We start from the raw sequence: 19,746 nt of genomic DNA, 5'->3' as shown, positions 1-19,746 counted from the left end.
AAACCATACTGGAGCATTTGTCTCTGAGGCTGCTTGACAGCCATATTCCCATATTCCCAGAGCTACAAAATAATGTCAGAATAAAACCCGAGATACAATAGCTAATAAGCAGAATGAAATCACCTTACTTCTTTCCTCAGTTTTCCAGAGGGAGTTTAGACTTTATAGGACCTGAATGACTGGGTCCATGGCTGGTCTGTGGTTGGTAGGAAGGTCTAAGATGCTGTTTTCCACAAGCACAAACAATAGCAAGGCAGGATTTATGAACTTCTCATACAAAAGCAAGGATGTTTTCATATTTCATCCCTCCCTAGAGCACAAGTTCTGCTAAAGCCTGTTGATGAGACCTTCCCACTGGAGTCAGCAGGAGCTGTGCTCATAATTCTCTTGTGCAGATTTGCATGCATATCCTTCACATATGTTATGCAAGCCAAAATCCCCAAGTACACAGAGATAAAAGTGTGAATTTTCAGAGATAGCTACCTTGTTTCAGAATGAGGAAGAAATAACACAGAACCTTTGCCTAAATCACTAAATCCACTCAAATCTTTGATGGTGTCTTCAAAAGTGAAATGCTGCTTTCATCTCCTCCCAGATTATTTGTCACAGTTGCTTGTCCAAGCTGCTGGCCAACATGGGAAAAATCTCATTATACAACGTGAGAATTTCCTCCTAGGCTTCCAGCCTGGATAGAAGCAGTAAGAGCTCCACAGGAAGCACAACAAACCTGTAGTTTGTTACTGCAGGGAATTTTCTATCTCTAGGCCTGAGCCTGAAATCACTGAAATCTCCGTGTATTTCCAGAAGGAGGACGTCCCTCATTCCTTGCTCCTTTGCTGGCTGTGAGGGAAGAGGCAGGAAAGGCTGATATGCTGCTGTAGGACTGAGCACTCCAGGACCTTTAGAAATGGGCAGCAGCAAGATCATTCAAACTGGGTATCTATATATGGTGACAAACCTTCTGGAAAACTCCTTCTGCACAAATGAAGGATTTGCAGTCAGATCATTCGTGTGTACCATGAACTAAAGGGGCCAAAGAAAATGACCAATAAAGGCATGGAATCAGCTATGAACAGAAAAATGCAGCCCCACTAGAGGGCATGAGGATTGGAAAGCATCTGTGGATGAAGTTTCAAGAGTCCCAAGCTCCTTAAGGTGCTGATAATCTGAAAAGTGGTTCAGCTCCTAAAGGACATGGAGGAGTTTCTTCATCAGAAAGCAGCTCCTGGCATGTTGTCTCAGAGGAGCTGGATTTCCCATGTCAGGTGCAGCATGGCATGGTACCAGGGGTACAAACTCTGTCCTCCAGGCTACCACAGACACAAAGGAAGTGAAATCAGCCTGTGCCAGTGAGAAAAATATTATTCCTGCAATGTTCTCTCCTCTGATCTTAATGCTATCAAGGTGACTGATTCAACAAAGCAGCCAGCAGACTGCTAGAAAGGTCTTTTTCTTAGACAGCAACTGTAACTGCACTGACTGCTCCTTTCATCCTTTCCTCCAAACTCTTTCGTTTTTCCTGCCAAGCATGTGAGCAAGAACCTTCACTACTAAGGTCGTTTTTGACTTCTTATCTCCTGGCTTTCTAAGCGACCTCAATTTAATCTGTTGTACTTGTCTAACATCAATGTAAGTACTTCTGGAAGGTGGATCTCCCTTTTGTTCTCAGTTTCTAAAGCAGTCTGTACCTATGGCTCCAAGAGCTATAGTGACAAAAGCAGAAGTACCAGTGAAGACTGAAGATCTTTAAGGCCAAGGTCTGACTAATGTGCTTTTCAAGGAAGGGCTAAAGATCTGCTGCAAGCACCAAAGCCCAGTACACCCCAGCATTCATTCCCAGCAGCTCCAGTGGCAAAAAGGGAAGGTATAATTTACTCACCTTAAGCCTGACTTGTTCATAAATAACAATGGGCCTGTTGCTGAAGGTAATGGCATTGCAGAAGCTAGCCTGGCGCTTCACCACCTTCTGTGTTGTGTCCATGATGATCTGGGATCCCTTCGTGCGAGGATGGAAAAGCAGAGGGCTGATGGACAGAGTTCCACATTGTGGGATGGGGAGACAGTGCTTCTGCTTGTGGTGGCATCGGTGGGAGGAGGTTGAGAACGACCCACCAATGGAATCTGAAAGCAGAATGGGGGAAAAAAGGGTTTCAAGTCTACTGTAAGTAATATGAAAATGTTCAATTACCAAAAAAGAGCAGAAGTACTTTAGAAAAAAAGCATAGATAAAACAAACAAAAAAAAAAGTTAGCCAAATCCTTAAACTGTAAACCACTGAGGGATTTTAGAGCATCTTCAGCAATAAAAGACTGCAAGGATACTGAAGACTCCTGTTTGGACAATCTGACAGTACAGAGCATGATACTGACACTGCACCTCAGCACTGAAATCACAGGCCATCTTGAGGCCACAGACCAGGAGAGAACACAAGAATTGGTTCTAAAACTGGAGCAAAGCACTTGTGAAGTTGCTGCATCAAAGCTGTCACACCCAGGGAACAATCTTCCACTTCCAGAGGACTCCTACACAACTTGACCATTTCTCTCACACTTCCTTTGCAATAGCAACCCACTGATCTTTGCCTCCATGTGACTCGGGGTGCTCTACCCACCTGTGCCATGTACCAGCTCAGGCACACACGTTGCTGATTTATACTCAAGCACCACTCAGCTGTGACCCACCTGGATCTCTCCACCAACTCCTGTCCAGTCTCCTCTCTCCTCCACTGATAACCTCAGCTGAGATCCCACCTGTCATGAAGGCATTGACCAGCACACCATGATTACAGTGAGGAAAGGTAAGAGGGAGAAAGGCTGTGAAGGATGGAAGAAATTACATCTTTCTCCACTCAAGACTCTAGAGAAAGACTTGACACAGGATCAGCACAGCCACAACAGCAGCTTTGTTCCTGAATGAATGGACAGGCACGTTTCTATTCAACAGGGAGCCTGCAGCAGTTCCAGCTCAAAACAAACACTCTACTGAACACAAGTCATCTGCTTCCTTTTCCTTGTGTGCACATACACACTACATCATGCACATATGTTTGGGAGGAAATACTCCTAAATTTGGAAACAGAGTACCAATAGAATACAGGACTATTCTGTGACAGACTGAAGGATGCAACAAAAGCAAATATGACCTTAACAATGTGCCAGTTTGTGCTGTAGAGATGCATGACTAAACAGTACTCTTCAAACATGCAAACTATAGAAACTAATTACTATATTCTTCACACAAATTAATTGCTCACTGCTGTGTCTTTCTATAGCTACTATAAAATAATGCTTACACTTCTAATGTAACTCTTGGTTTTGCAATAATAAGTCCAGATGCTCTTCCTTGCAGCCTTTTGGGTAGTCTTAGCTTGTAGCTACACAAAGCTGTAACAGCACAGCCTCAGGTTGAGTGTGCTTAACTATCAGCAGAACTTAAAATGCTGGCTTCTGATGATAACATTATAATTCAACTTCAGCAGCTGTCACTCCAGCCTTCTCATCTCTTTGCTGGGATTTTTTCCTCCCATTTTCAGCAACAGTGCTGATCCTTCAGAACAGAGCAGGTTGGTTGTACAGCAGGGCTGTTACCTTTAAACACTTTCATTATTGCATTATGGGAGAGATTAATCAACTGGGAGTTTCTTGATGCTAAAAGTGTTGTGGAATATATCAACTTCCTTCTCCTGTTCCTCACCCATGGAGAAGGAGAAATAAGGTGCAGAGCACAGAGAAAAAGTAGAGGTTAACCTGAGCAGGCAGGTCACGGAGGGAAACCTTTGGGAGGAACAGACTGCATGAAAGGGGAGCTTGGCAGGGGAAGGTCAGGATGCAGAAGCTCACACGAGCCTGATCTTTTCACTTTGGAAAGGTCACTGCTGACCTGGGGTGGTGCACCCTGGCTTTCCCCATAGACCAGACTGGGCGGTCAGAAGACAATACAAGCTGCAGCAGGTCCACAGCAGAATTCTCTCACAGTACTGACTAAAGCCTATTAAATTAGAGACCGTGTTATGCCCCAAAGAACAGGAGGTTGAATCCCTTGCAGTACCACCAGAGTTTTGCAAAATAGTGTTCTCTATCACCCCTTTGAAACCGCTATCTTGTGACAAAAGTCACAAGAGAAAGATCATGCCTGCCTGAAAACAGCTCTGTGTGGAAGGGCTGCAAACCCAGAGGTGCACCATGGACCCCTGTACAGCTTTCCAGCTCCCATGTGGGGGTCACAAAGAACAGCAGCTGCTCATTCCACAGGTTTGACTTCATTTCTCCATTTGTGCCTGGTTATAGATGCTCTTTGAACTATTTCACCCAGCACTGGGTTGGAACCCTGAACACAACCTCCCCATAATACCATAAGCCCTGCCAAGAGCATAGCAGAAGTGGTAGAACTGAGCCACAAGGCCATGGACTGGTTCTTCTGAAACCCTTCAGTGAGGCAAGGTGAAGGAGATGCTAACATGAACCACTCCATAACACAGCTCAACCTGTCTGCCTTCAGTGTCTCACTCCTAGGTGTATCCCTTTTGAACTGTTTGGTAAAGCAGAGTATTTCCCCAAAGGTGGCACACTCCTCCTTCCCTGAGCATTAGATGTCCCTGGTCTCCTGGAACTCAACATCCTGGATGCAACACACTACACACAAGGCAACACTGGGAGGTCTCAGCTTCGAAAATGCAATTCAAAGCCTGTTAAGGGTTTTCACCAGAAGTGTTCATGTTCTGCAAACATTAGGCATAATCTTAAAAGCTTGGGATTTCTTAAATGCTTCAATAAATGTCTGGATCTATTATTTTTAAAATACATTTTTGCCAGTTGAAAATATCTTGATAGGCACTTATGAGAATACTGTAAAAAATCATTTCAGATTGAAAGCTGACTGCAAGGTATTAAAGATAAATTTCTTACAGCATGTGAAATAAGTATCATTCATAATTGAAAGAAACAGAAAACAAGATTTTAAAACAGAGTCCAAAGACTGATATGCAGTAGCAAATGGAAATGACATATCCTTATCTGCCTGAGATGGAGGAGAGGTCTGGGGTGGGGACAGAGGTCCCTGTGCTGCAGGCAAGTGAAACTGAAACGAGCATGCAGGGCAAACACCATGGTATGAATGGAGAAGAGTGTTTCAGAACTATTGCCTTTCAATCAAAAGAGGCTGACAGACAGTTCTTTATCTGGCAGGTGGCCTTGCTGAATAAGCACTTAAAGGGATTTCAAGAAGAAAGAAAAAGAAACCATGTGTGGGTGTGGGGACAGGGACATCCACACAGTGCAGCAAAAAAGATCTGCCCCTAAAGGAGTATCCACACAGCCTTTCCAAAGCTGGGTAAGTAGCAGCAGCACAGGGAGAAAAAAATCGACTGAGATGAATGCTTGCAATCCTTACCATTTCTAGAGCTGGACCCAGACTTTTGAAAATTATCAGTGAAATACAGCCTAACTAGTTATACTGATCCTTTATATTTGTTAATAAAAAGCTCAGAAGGAGAAAACATATTGAAATTCTTGTGCTAAGCTTTGCAAAAGGATTCTTAAAAGCACAATTTGAAATACAGTTTACTAAAAATAAACATTTGCTTAACACCAGTGGAAACTTGAAAGGGGTTACAAACCTTGTTTTCTCACATGCAGCCTGACCCAGGGCATGTGCACAGAAGAGAGAGAACCATAAATTAATGCAAATCTTCACTGCCTTTAAAAACATGTTTGCTGTTCTTGAGGGAGTAAGTAATAATGTCTCTCCAGTCTATATCCAACTCTCCCTGGGCCTGCAGGATGACAATGGCCCTGTCAGATTGCTGTCACCACAGTAAAGTACTCATGTTTGCATGGCAAGATGACCAAGCAACCAAAGCAAAGCCTTGATTCTCCATAGGAAGAGACTATAGCTTTACAAGTGTTGGAGTAGTCAATGATAGAAATGCAAAGGTCTCACTCTAGAGTGCTAAATCCAAATTAAGGAGCATTTTCGGTTAAACTTTAGTGAATTAGGGAAATATGTGTGAGGTGGACCTCAGCCAGCTGGTCAGATCTAGCACTCCCATCCAAAACTCCAAAAGAAGTCAAAGCCAGATCATAACTTATTTTCATCTGTGCTATTTTAGAGGTGACAAGATGTATCAAGTGAGTAGGTTCGTGCATAGTATAAGATTTTCCATTTAAATTGCAAACTACAAGACAAGAGGCAGGTGCAGACAAACCACAGGCATATGAAAGGAGAGAATACCAGTCTTTTTTATTTTTAACTTGAAATGCAAAGCTGTCTAAGTTGTCTTTATAGTAAGAGATATGAAAGACATCAAGGGTAGTTTTACAGCATCTGTGAGAAGCCTCCCCCCACCCAGTATAAAACTAGGCAAGAGAAGTTGGAGTTACTTGCAGGATGATCTGCAACAGATCCATCTTTCAAACCTGACTGACAAGTGTTGGGAAGGGAGTGGTTAAGTTGTGTGGAGCCCTCAAAGTGAAGAAGCTGATTTTTTATTTCACAGAGAAAAATTAAATTAGTGGAAAAGACGCAAAAAGTGGCAGCAAGTACAAAGGGCAGGAAAATAGGTGCAACAGGTGAATTTTGTAATAAATACAAGCACAGCAAGACTTTGTCAAGGGCAGAGGAGATGACTTCAAAGCTTCAGAACAAAAAGGAAAGGAGAAAGGCTGTGTCCTGAAGATGAGATAGATGCAAGTGGGATCTGCAATACTCATGATACTGGTGTGTTTGAGGGCATTTAGGATGAGCTGAGAGACACACTGGCATTTCCTGCAGGAGTGCCAGGCACTCACCTGGGAGTGGGGCTTTTTTAGCAACACAGCTCAATACCTCAACTTAGGACACCCTGGTCAGAACCTGGATGTGAGGCTTTACAAAAGCCTGCTTGAAGACAATGCTGAGGGTCTGATTATCAGTGAGTCAGGAGTGTGGCAACTTCTGTAAAGCTTGAAAAAAGTAGATAAAAGAGCTGAGGAGTGACAGGAGAATAAGAGCTCTGCTTCAGTTATAATAAGCCCGAGTTGTTTGTAATATTTTGTTTTTAAAAAAAGGCAAAATACTCAGAGCAGAAGTTTAGGTTGGTCAAAGCAGATTTAAGTACTTCAGATGAGAAGTGAATCTGTTAATTGACTGCAGGAAGGATAAGGCTGAACTAATGTTTGTTGTTGAAATTACACAGAGAAATGAGAAGATGTCTCTGTGCAGAGCCTAGAGAAGACTCTGCCAGATGAGGGAAGGAAGGTGAGGAAGATCCTCAAAATGCAGGAGAAGCAGGAGAGGACAGCAGGGCAGGACAGCTGGGGAGGCAAACCCTCACACACACCATCTCCAGGAGGAGCAATCCAGCTGATGGCTCTGAAAGCACTTTAAAAATACCAAGGCTGATCAAGCCCTTTTCTTTGTTGAAGAATAGAAGAAGAAAAGTGTGAATATAGTTCTATATGCACATAAGGCTATTGAGAAGAAATCTCTTCCCCTTATAAATTAATTTTTAAACTTCATGTCTTGGTTATGATGTTGTATAAGCATTAACTATGAATGTCCTGGTCCCTAATTAGGCACTGTTTACTCAATATCTGTCAGTCATTCCCAAAAATTCAGTTACTCTTGTAACTTGTGACACACCACAGAGACCTCTGGCACTACTCCACTTCCCATGGATGCAGCCCACCCTTTGCAGGTCCCTCCTTGCCCTCTCCCCATGCAAATCCCCTGGAGCCCCTGTGGACCATAAGCCCACTAAGCACATAAGAACAGCAGAGCATAAGTAAGCAGCCATATGCTCCTGTCTGCCAGGTAAGGGTGAGCAGCCCCCCTGGAAGTTGCTGGGCAGGAGGAATTGCCTTGGGAGCTGCAGAGAAATCCAAGGAAAGGGGACTGACATCCCTGCATCAGCAGCAGCCACTCCTCCCTACAGTAGCTTCCAGCAGCTCCTCTGATGCACAGGCAGAACAACTTGCATGTGCAATAATTATGTTTTTGACAGCGGGGAGGCACTTCTGACCTTATTCTCTTTGCATCTTGGTGATACTGCATCTTTATTATTCTTACTGTGGCTTACTAATATTATTGTAGGTTGATGTTGTCAGTAGGAAATGAGAAGATCAAAGTGAAAAATCATGCTCTGGAAGCATCTAAGATTCCTTTCTTGATTTAGAACATTTTTGCACTGCTGTGATCAGGTAGGCTCTGTCAGCAGTCTAATGAGAAATGTAATAATATATTTATGTCTTCTAAAAAAAGAAAGCAAGTTAAATCTAAATCTAGTTAGGTTTATGGTCTAGGGCTGTTTCAAAAATTCTGTTTCTCCTCCTTCTGCAAATGTGCAATTTGGTAATCTTCTCCTTTTCTAATATCTGATGCTTCAGGAGGAATAGAAACAGCTTGCCCAAGGTGATGGCTGATCTGTCTGTGCTGCAGATGGTGGGACATAAGGAAGAAATAAACCCAGAACTTTCCATGCTCTGTCCTGTTGATAATCCTTATCTTTTCAAAGATAAGCTGATATACTATTGGCCATAAGATTACATAGAATTTATAAGTCATGTTTGCTTTTCTGACGCACTGCATTAACAGACCTGCTTCTTGTCATAGCTCCTTTTCCAGATACTGCCCAGTTGGGATAAGCCATTTACCTCTCCCATCTACTGTAGCCCAGTTACTCATTTCCTCAGTATAGATCAGAATTCCTCCTAATTCATAACCATGTAAACCCAGCCCAAGCACTCATTTTAGACATTCAACTTAGAGTTTTGCTGCTGAGATTAGGGCCAGCAGCCCTTCATCCCTCTCTACACAGGTCCCAGGGTACAAATACAAACCTTGCACCCACTTTGAACCAAAGCCTCACAATCACAAGCCGTGTTCCCACCCTGGTGCTGCTGCTTTTCCCCTTCCCCTCCTGCTCATCACAGCCACGACGAACAGCAAAGCTGCTGTCCCAGAGGCAGCCCCGTCTCACTGCACAGCCACAGTCAGCAGAGCAGCCACTCTCAGAGAGTTCATGACAGTTCATACCGAAAGGAAAAAAAAAAAAAAAAAAGTAGCGACATAAAAGCAGAGCCCAAGCGCAAATATTTTACAGCCGCGTAGTATTTCCATGCACTACAAATCAATGTAAAAGATGTTTTCTTCAAGGGGCCTCATATAGGCTGTGTTTTTAAAATGCATTCCCTCTGCTAAATATAAATCAGTAAGAGTTTTTGTTCTTCCAAAAGATTAGCTAGCCTCAGTATTTTGGGATCTAATTCTGGAATACTTGTTGAGGTGCCAGCATTCTCTTCCAATTTAAATACAGCTTAATGGAAAGTCTATCCTGGGCACATTTTCCATCTACAGTGTAATAGCTTGAAAGTCTGAATACTGAGAGTTCACCAGAAGCAGAGGTAACCTATCAAGGTTAAACTTCATTTATTTGTCAGGATGAGAAAGGATGTGGGAGCAATAGAGAACAGGAGAAAGCAAACGTAAAAGCAGTAGAGACAAGCAAATGAATCTGTAGAACCAAAATCCAAGAGATGCTAGAAATGATGTAGGCTACTGACAAAGCCATGCAAAGAAAATTAGAGAAGCTGTGGTTCTGAACTCAAGCACTTGAATTTGCTTTGAGTTGTATCTGTGCCCCTAGACCGAAGATGCTGAATTAAGTCCACATCAGGCTACTCCCTCTGTATATTTACAATATAATAGGATGCTTTTCTTTGCATCAGTGGAAAGAGACAGGGTATTTTGTGGAGCACATCTATTATGCAAGAATTATGCTTCTTATCTGGATGATCAGCTGGAGGATGCTTACATACCCTGTGTCTTGTTTAGCACAGCTCCCGAATCAGAGACCACCTCTAATTAAGAAAGACATGACCTGGGATGAATGGTAGAGCAATGGAAGAGCATCTCCTTTTACCCAGCTGGAGAGTTAAGATTGTGTTCAGTACCACATATAATGAAGTTTTATGCTGCAATGCCATTTCTAAAGACTCTCAGAAGGCAGTTTTTCTTCTATCATACATGACAATTACACTTGGAGTATGCCTTTTTTCTAATATAAAACATCAATTTAGAGTCACTTCAAGACACTGTAAAATTGGGTCATTTTATGTGTAGTCTTGCTTAAAAACACAGTGCTCAAACCATTCTTGTTTCACACCTTCCTCCTGAAAGTCCCCTGCTGTTTTTCCTTGCAGGATCTCTAGAGAGCATGATTGCCACGAGCAGCTCCTTGATCCATCCATATTTAAACTTGTGAGGTGCAGTGATCTTTTGCCAAAATTACCTGGTGGTGATGTGCCAATGTCCCCAAACTCAGGTCACTGCTCTTTCCTTCCTGTAGACTGGTAGCTATGGAAATACTATCACCCAGTATGTCTTTTCTATGTCTTTTTTTTTTTGGCCTATTTTAATTTCTTTCTGATCAATTGAAAATTCCCTTTTTCAGCACCAGAAAATTGCACTGCTCTCTTTGCTGTTAGTTGGAACAGTCTCCAAACTATTTCCATCCGCATCAGTTACCCAAATGTCAAAGATTTCCATTCAATATAAAATCCAAAAGCAGTCCTAAAAGGAGCTTCTTTAGATATATATCTACTCAGGGTCACCTGGCTGCTGTTTATTGCTGGGGGGCTTTTTGGGTTTATTTTCTTGTGAAATGGAATATGAAGGTGCTTACAAAGGAAAAATTACCTGAAACTCTAGTCTTGCTCCACACTGACTAGACCCAAAAGACATTGATTCCACTGGCTTTATTTCCTGTTTGGCAGCAAATAAATTCTAAAAGTAAGGAGTTATTTGAGCTAGCAACTTATCAGGCAGGTCAAAATTTACTATTACTTTTACTACTTGGCCAAATTTAACATCCTCTTAAATATTTCAGGATTATAGGAGCCACGGTTTTTTTCAAATTCTTCCTTTCCACTCTCTCTTCCTCCGTCCATTTCTCCTTGAGGAAAACTCACATAACATACAACTTCCCTCTCTGCTTTCTTTGCCATCCCTTCCTCCTTCTTCTTCCTTCTCCCTTGTCACAAGTATTAGTTTCTCAGCCACTTCTCTCTTTCAAGTATTCCCCTTCCTTCACTGGCCTCATTTTATCTGGCACATTTCTCTCTCACTTAGGTTTATTCTTTTTTTTTTTTTTTCAATCTCTCGAACTAACTATCCTGGTTTGTGATATGTTCTCCTCATGCTTCATACCTTCTCATTTAAAAAAAACCCAAACAACTCCCTGTCACCTAAAGCACAACAGACCCTTGTGATTAACCAAGGCTAAGCTATCAAGAGATGGATTTCTTTTGGCAGACCACTAGTTAATCTGTAACGTATTCCTGCAAAGTAACTTGCACTGGGTACTAAATGAGGCAAAAGTTTGTCATCAAAATGGCATTTTTTAGGTACATTGCTGGGATGAAAGCACAGTGCTCCATGCCTGACTCCTACCATCAGCCTCTTAAACCCCCAGTGCACCTGGCAGAGCCAGAACAAGGGCCCAGATGTAAAGCTCCCAGCCAGGGCAGGGCACCAGCCCTGCTCTCCAGCAACTTCGATGCACGAATAGAAATCATAAACAAGAACTTTTATCCAGACCAGAGTGGACTCCAGTAGCATTAGAAGTGTTAACCGCTACACCATTAAAATATTATTTTTTCCAGGCAAATAATATAAGTACTGCTGAGGCAAAACCAGGAGAAAGGGCAACATTTCTCCCTTTACACAAGAATTTGGCCCTCTATGCACAAATTCCTTCGTTAATCTGCACTTTCTGTACCACAGTCACAAGTGGAATCTAAATTACTGACTTTCCCACTCTCATCTGGCTCTGCAGCACATCACTTGCACCAGTTTCAACACCCTCTACCAGTAAATAACTGTTTCTTTAGCAGACCAGAACTTGAACTTGGACCACTAAATTAAAACATGAAACTTCACCAGCAAGTCAGACCATAAAGTTACAGTTTATTTTAACAATAATAAACAGTATTTCTGGTGCTTATTCAAAGAACGAGTGTGAATATATTCCACCATCCTTCCTAGCAATTCCCATGCCAGACCCATGAAGTTATCACTTCACGTTTTGGCAGCAGTCCCTACAGGAACTTTCCTTAGCATTTGCTGCCATAGGTCAGCCAGTAGAAGACCAAGGGTGTGAAATCCTTATTGCCTGAGGACAAGAGCACATCGACCTGTTTTATTTCTTTAAAAGTCATCCTACCTGCTAGCCACCACCTCATGCTGAATATCACAAAAAAAGAAAGAAGAGATGGGTCCTGCCCAGAACTGTCTGCAGGCTCCATATAAGAAAAGAAATAGGAACAAGAGGAACATGACTTTGTAAGCAAGCACGTTTTATCTGATTTTCTGTTATTTTAATGAATCTGTCAGGACCATGCTGTTCCATACTCATGGCTAGTGCAATTCCTTGCCCCAGAGGGCAGCAGGAGATGACTGCTTCTGTCACCACAACAGCACATGGAAGTTAGTTCTAGTCCTCTCTGATTTGCATAGGCAAAAATACACTTCAAACTAGAAGTCCAAGCCCTTTCATTATAAGCCCTCACAGAACCCTCTCAAACTTTCACGATTATTTTCTAATGACTTGAGTTACAGAGCCAACCCCTCAAGTTGTTTTGTAGAGAAGGTACCCCAGTGTTTCCTGTAAGAACACATCAAGAAAGTTCTGCCACCCCTGGCTTTGAAATTTAACATCAGTGTGTACAAACAGGAAAAAACTTCCCAATAATTCAATTTTCAATTTTATATTGCTTCAGCTTTACTTGCATGCCTTTTCCTGACACAGATGACCATTTACTATCTGCTGAAGCTGGGTAATATAAAGCAGGTGACATGGGAGGAACATCAAGAAGATAAAAAGTAAACTGTATTTCTAAATAGCTGAAGGAAGAGAGATGGGCTAGAAAAGCAAGCCAGCTGGGAATGGGAACAACACACTGCTTTACAATTCACGCAGAAGGGCATTTTTGCATATTGATTTATTGATAAGAGTGAAAAGAGGAAGAAATTTGATGCCACAGGAGTCAGAACATTGTTCCTGATGAAGCCACATTTATAGTGTGACTGCCTTGAAGATCACGTGTGAACTGGAAACAAGCCTAAAGGGCTCAGGGGACTTTATTCTCTTGGTGGAAAGACACATACACTATTTCAGAAAAGCAAGGAGCAATTAAGTGTGGAGATCAACTCATCCATCCATTTTCCTTGCTTTTTTTAGCTTAAAAAAAAACGTAGCATCCTTTAGTCAATGTTCAGATAAGGGGCATTTCTTCTGGTAGGAAAGATCAGCGGAGCTTTAATTTTTTTAGGGGTTTGCAGGGTTTGGGTTTTTTCGGTTTTTTTTTTTTGAGTACATAAATGCTCCTGTTTTTCTAAGCCACAGCACTAAATTCTAATGCAGTAAGGACCACACTGCATCCCTGACAGATGTGCCTTCCTGACAGCAGAGAGAGATGCAGCTGTTGGAGTCTGCAAATCCAGACCTCTGGGCCATGAAGCATTTCCCTGATTAGTTTTCTGCACCCAAAAGCAGATCTCAATTCAGAATCTGAACCTACTGTACACAGAGGAAAAACACAAAATATTTGCTATCAAACTGAAGTTGCACAAATCCCAAATCACTATTAATCTGGGGTGGTTTTTTTTCCAGAGGGTACACTTCAAAACCACTGGAACAGTGAGGCTATTAAGGGTAATTTGCCCATATTCACACTTTATTCCAGCTGCTCACACAGTACTACACACCCCACTGCACAAACTGAGCCAGCAGTACCAGCCATGTGTGTATCACAAAATTGTGCCACACCACTAAGGACAAAAACGATAAAGTCTGCCCACAAGGGTTAAAGCATGAATTTTCCAAAGGACAGCATTAAGAGAAGATGGAAAGTGTGTGCTCTCATGTACATATATAGCCAATAAATCTAAAAATATTCCAGTTATCAAGTGCTAAAGAGCTTCTGAATCTCCAAGCAACTGCTTGTACACCGGTCAGTCTGAAGCTGCAATCAGCTTGGGATGAGGAGACCCCAAAAACAGCTTTGCATTATATGAGGGCTCAGAGCAGAGAAGTCTCTCTGGGATAACTCATGAGTGGGTAAAGAGGGGTCAGGTGGCCACTTTGCAGCTAACAGGATAGAAACATCTCCCAGCAAAGCAGCCAAGGTTACAGGATCTCTGGTGAAGAGCACTGTGAGAGACAGCACTGCCCACTCTCCTACCTAAGCCTGACTGCTAGGAGCCATGCATAGAATAGCACAGGCCGAAGAGAGTAAGATCATTTTACAGTCAGCAACCATCCAAAATCCAAGTGTTGAGATACTGAGACACAATATCAAGATATTGAATCGCCCCCCCTTGCTCAAGCAATAGTGCCTTGGGCTGCCTAAAAGGAGACAGGTTTGCCCAGGAACCTTGTCACAGCCACGTTTCTTGATCAAGGTGTCTTTGGCCAATTTTGCAAAGCCACTGATGTGCAGAGATATTAAAAGAAGAGCAGCAACTCCTACCATGCTGTAGCTCCTGCTCCATGTGAAATCTGTCTGAGACCAGCACCAGTCAGGGTTCAGCTCACCCCGACCCCGGGATGGTGTTGGCAGAGTGGCTCAATAAGTAATAAAGGGACAGGAATGACTAAAGGGCTAGAAACTGGAAGCTTTAATATAAGGACAAATAAAAAGGGGCGCACAAGGGTGCAACAATAAAACATAACCCGAAACGCCTGCTCACAGCTACCTCTAAGAAATAAAGTCCTTGCTCCCTAGAAGTCCAATGTTCCCAGGCCTGTGTAGCTCTCAGTTGCTCCCATAATCCTTTTATTCTCCTTTGCTTCTCGCCATAGCTGTATTGGATGTTATCTCTCTTGGCTTCTCAGTGTCCAGGGTCCAAAGTTGTTACCTGCTGCGTGGCCAGTTCACAGCCCATCCCTTCCAGGACAAGCACCCATCAGGACTCCCAAACTTGTGTTCCTTCTAAGCACATAGCTTCACTCAGAATCATAAAACAAGAAGGCAGCACAAATGATAGTCTCTTATCCTTCAGAGATGATAAAACAGAGAATGGCATTGAACTAGTTTAAGATAATGAGAAAATTAATTGAGCAATTCTCCTTTTGCAAGTTGCAAGAAATTCTTATCATCAATGATGCCTTTATAAAAGCAATTAGATCCTTAAAGCTCTATTTTATATTTGGTAATCTGATTCTATTTGGTGTGCAAAGACAGAAGTAATTTTGATCTGGGATACTTCAGTACATTATAGGCACCCATATATTTCCAACTTCCAGAGAAACTTTTTAAAAAACTTTTTCTTTTTTATCTCTGTCTCTTTATAAGCTGCCATTTTTTAAGCTTTTTGAATTGAAATTAATTTTGAATTGAAAAATACCAATTCTTAACAACCCTTATGTCTTGAGTCAGTCTTCAAACAGCCCAAGAGAAAAGTAAGGTTTTATTTAAAGCACTTTTAGTTGACTCAGTGAATATTAAAGATAGGCAGATCAGAGATGAAGCTGTGGCTTTCAAAACTCCCACCTAAAAGCCTTTCCTTTACTCTCCTCCTCCCAAAAGCTAAAGAAAACAAAACACTCCTATCTTTCTTCTAACCAAAAGCCTGGTCTGATGAACACAAAATAAAATCCAGGATTTATTTCATTCCAAAACAGTATCCCGAACACACTTGCCACCAAGCTGCCATTTGTCCGGTTTCTATCATTTAGGTTTTCCAACCAAGGAAAAGATGAAACCATGGAGAAATTTTCCTTAAGCAAAAGATGTTTACCGGAAATCTTCTTTACTTTACAGCAGGAACCAGCCCAGAGCAGGGATCGCATTTACGCCAGAGCTCTGACAAATGCCTGTTGAGCTGCAGCACTTAAACCACTTGCATTTTAAACAGCAGTTTGTCAAGTGATACTAATTATTTGGGAGGTCTCTGCTCCTAGAAACGTAAACATTTCATACCAATCACATTTTCTTTTCCATGTGGTGCTTCCAGCAGAGACTGAAATGAAAATGGCTTCTTTGTGTGCCACAATGTGGTTTATGGCTCAAATCCCCCTCTACTCTCGCAAAGAGGGGAGAGCATTGCCCTGGGGCTCTGCACAGCATCTTCCCATCCCTGCTTTGTAGGCAGAAACCTCCTCTCCACAGGTGGAGAGCTCTCCCAGGATTAAACCCATCCACTTTGCTAAAGGCTGCACAGCTTCCCTCTGCTGATAACACAGGTCTGGGACTTGCAGTAGCCTGAGGATCACTTGAACTTCGTAAAGCAAGCTAAGGGCTCAGTTGCTAGGGAGCACTGCAGGGAACTGACAAACAGGCTCTTGCAGGAGTCCGAGTCAAAAAACCCACAACCAATTCCCAGACCTGCCAAGGAGCAGCTCAAACACAGGCACACATTTCCTTCAAACTCCCTCCTGGTTCAACAAGCACTGCCTGGCCTCTGCTTAAGCCAGGCCACAAGCCTCAGAGTTTCTTGAAAAACACAATTTCAGTCCCACCCCAGTATCTCACAGCAGGTCCTGCTTTTACTGACAAGTCTATTGGCCAAAAATTTCCAGTGTTGCATCCACATGGCGCCACGTGGCTGCACAGCAGGGCCTATCACAGAGAAAATCTGGCAGTGTCAGCCAGAAAAAGTTTCATGAAATTGCAGCAAGTAACCCAAAGACTTTACCAGAAGTGAGACAAAACTAGCAGTTTCAGAGTCACACTGAGTCATCTGCAAGTCCCAAGAAAGTGGGAACTTTCTTGGTAGGGCAGTCAAAGATGGGATCAGCCTCTGCTATTCAGGCAAAATTTATAGAGAAGTCACAGCCATCCTCCTTAGAGAAGTGTTTTTCAGACCTCATCAAAGTGTCCTGTGAGCAAGTTGCTGAGCCCTGGGAGCTGACCCAGCATGTTTGGGAAGGTCACCTGGCATGGACCTGCATCACACAGCCTCTGTGCAGAACCACCCTGTGAGGTACAATGTGGTGGGGCAAAGTCTCACCATGGGTACAGGCGCTACTTGACCCCTCCATGTTCCCTCTCTGTACTAGGATGTGTTTGCTGGTATAGGCAGAAAAGGATGCAAATTGAACCACAAAAAGGAGTTGATTTTTATAGCAAGGGGCCTTGGTTGAACACAAAGGTTTCTCATGAAAAAGTTATTTTAACTTGATGGAGAGGGCAAGAACTTCAGATTTTTGCTGATGCTGGCTGTTAGGGGAGAAGCAATCAGGAGCAAACTGTGTCATGTTCATGAATGTATACAGCTTTTATTATATGACCATTTTACTATTTCTCTTCTTTAAAACAAAAGTACTATCACTGTGTCTAATGAGGAAAGTATGTTCATGCATCTAATCAATTATCATGTCTCACTTTGAGCTCACCTTCTTTCAACTATCAGGCCCATGGTAAATTTCAGATAAACCAAAGTACTCGTCTTCCCAGCACCATCAGCTGCAGTCATTTAAATGTTATCTTTAATGCCAACAAATTACAGCGTCCGTTCAAGAGGCAATCAAGGACAGAGTCAAGGAACAGAAATACTGGTGAGACTAACTCGACAAGGGTACAGAGAAGGTGGCTCTGACTCATTCATTCAAATACATTTTCGAAGTCAAACATTGATTTACAGGGGAATAGATAAGAAGAAAAATGAAAGGACAACAGTGATCATAGGGATCAACCCCAGGGCAAAGCCCAGGGACCCAGGGGCTGAAGGATGTGCAATGACCATGGGTACATGCACTGCAAGGCTTGTGGCTCACAGTCATATTCTTATAGCTCAGCACCCTGCTGTGTCATCACTGACCCCTGACAACTCTTGAGAGCAAACATTAATTCCACCCTTTGGTCTGATTTCACTTTACGGGAAACTGCCTTTCCTTCAGGGTTAATTTTTTAGACTGTTCTTGATGCAACCCTCTGCACATATAGATATCATTAATGCAAAGTTCTTTATTGCAACTAAAGCAGCCGTATCAGTTTTGAGATGATATGTATAGAGACAACCTCTTCTTAATTCCTGCTAATGTCTGCAATAGTAACCATATTTGTTTAGTAAATTTCTTTTATACTATTAACAATATGAATTTTCAGGGTGTGGGAGTACTTGCTTTGATTAAGTATGCAAATGATTCCTTAGAACATGTCAGTAGATCCTACAAACCTTCCTGAAGATACACCTGCTGCCTCTAAATTAATCAAATGATAGATTAATATATCACCCATAATTCTTAAGAAAGCGGAGAAGTAAGGAAGAGGTTAAGAAGGATCAGAGCTAAGAATGCATTCACACAGAGGAGGGAAAGGAACAGTCCAAGAGGAGACAAATAAGACAACAAAATCTGACAAACAACATTCAGTCCCAAGGTCCCATCAGAACAGAGCATCAAAGCTGACAGAAAAGCTAATGAGAAAATGCCATGAAAGCAAAGGACAAAATGAAAATAGGAACAGTCTTTGCTTTCACCATTGGAGCCAGATCCCTACACTCAAAAACTGCCATGGCTAATGAAAAACTCATTTGCCTTTCTTAATAAATAAAGCAGTTTTCAAGTATGAACATGGTTACCCATAAAATCTCCAATACAGAGATCCTACACTTCCCGACAGAAGTGTTGTCAGCAGCTGATAACGCTCTATTATTGGTCACCTTGGGACACTGGCAGGTGACTCACAGGTCAGAGGCACACACTGAAATAGTCTCTGGAAGTTCCACTTTCAATAAATGCCAACACTGTTTTGGCACCCAGCCCAAGGTCTTAATCCAACCGTGAACAGGATTAACTTCTCATACACAGAATATTTTACTTTCAGGGGTCTATAGCAATTGTGCTGAAAGCAGAAGGAGCCAGTCCTCAGTCCTGTATTAGTTCTCAACAAGCAACTGTCTGAAGGATACAGAAGATGTTCATCCCTTAGTGAGTCTGATATAATCACCAGTCACCCCATCAAATGACAAGTTATCCCAAAATCTAGGCAATAACTCAGAGATTATTTGAATATAAATCAACACAGAAATCTCACTAGCAATTGGTATTATAAGTCTTTGGTTTTTTTGGTGTTGATGTTTCTCATTTCTTCTGGGATATTCACAGTTTTAATTAGGTGTAAGAAGATGGAAATTATTAAATTAGAATACATATGTGTGTGTTAGAGAACAACGCTGTTTAGTGACATTAACTGCAAGGGTAAATTGTAGTAATTAGAATGGTTATTGCAGTATAGGCAATGAATAGACAGCGAGAAATGAAGCATGGGGCTGATTTCAGCACGTGCATGGAGACACACCATTTACCACCCTACAAGGAATTCTCAGAGAAGGAGAAAAATAGAGCTCTATAGTGCAAAGTAAGAGTGAAAGAAGTTGTATACCATAGCCATTTTTCATTAGGGAAATAGCCTCCACACTCTGTTCTTCCCCAAAGCCCTTCAGCTGCTGCTCAGCAGCTGTCAGGGGGCTGAGGCTTCCACACAGCACCCGAATGTCCCAGATCTCCCACCAACATGTGTGAATAAGACCCAGAAATTGTTTTCCAGGAGAACAAAATGTGGAGGAAGGATCATGTCAGGGCTTCACACTCTTTTGTACAGGAATAAATCACCAGCCAGGAAGGAAAGGAAAGTCCATGGAAAATGAGATCCTGATGAAATGAGAAATGAATACAGATAGCCACACAGAAGTCCACTGCCATGCAGTGTGAACAAAGTCCTGCTATAACCCAATTCCTGCTTCCTTCTTCCATTTGCAGCACGTAAA

At 42.3% G+C, this 19,746-nt stretch overlaps 1 protein-coding gene across 4 annotated transcripts in view; it reads right to left on the bottom strand.

Annotated features, from left to right (window-relative positions):
• NEURL1 (neuralized E3 ubiquitin protein ligase 1) overlaps positions 1 to 19,746 on the bottom strand; it is a 145,123-nt gene that overhangs the window by 58,965 nt on the left and 66,412 nt on the right. For all 4 annotated transcript variants that reach the window (XM_088169289.1, XM_014883806.2, XM_014883805.2 and 1 more), the window contains exon 2: positions 1,880 to 2,121. In XM_088169289.1, the coding sequence (XP_088025415.1) occupies positions 1,880 to 2,121 (242 nt within the window). The remainder of the gene's footprint in view (positions 1 to 1,879; positions 2,122 to 19,746) is intronic.

Source organism: Sturnus vulgaris, chromosome 8, assembly GCF_052056855.1.
Source record: "Sturnus vulgaris isolate bStuVul1 chromosome 8, bStuVul1.hap1, whole genome shotgun sequence".
Lineage (NCBI taxonomy): Eukaryota > Metazoa > Chordata > Aves > Passeriformes > Sturnidae > Sturnus > Sturnus vulgaris.
This window is presented reverse-complemented; position numbering and strand designations above follow the sequence as displayed.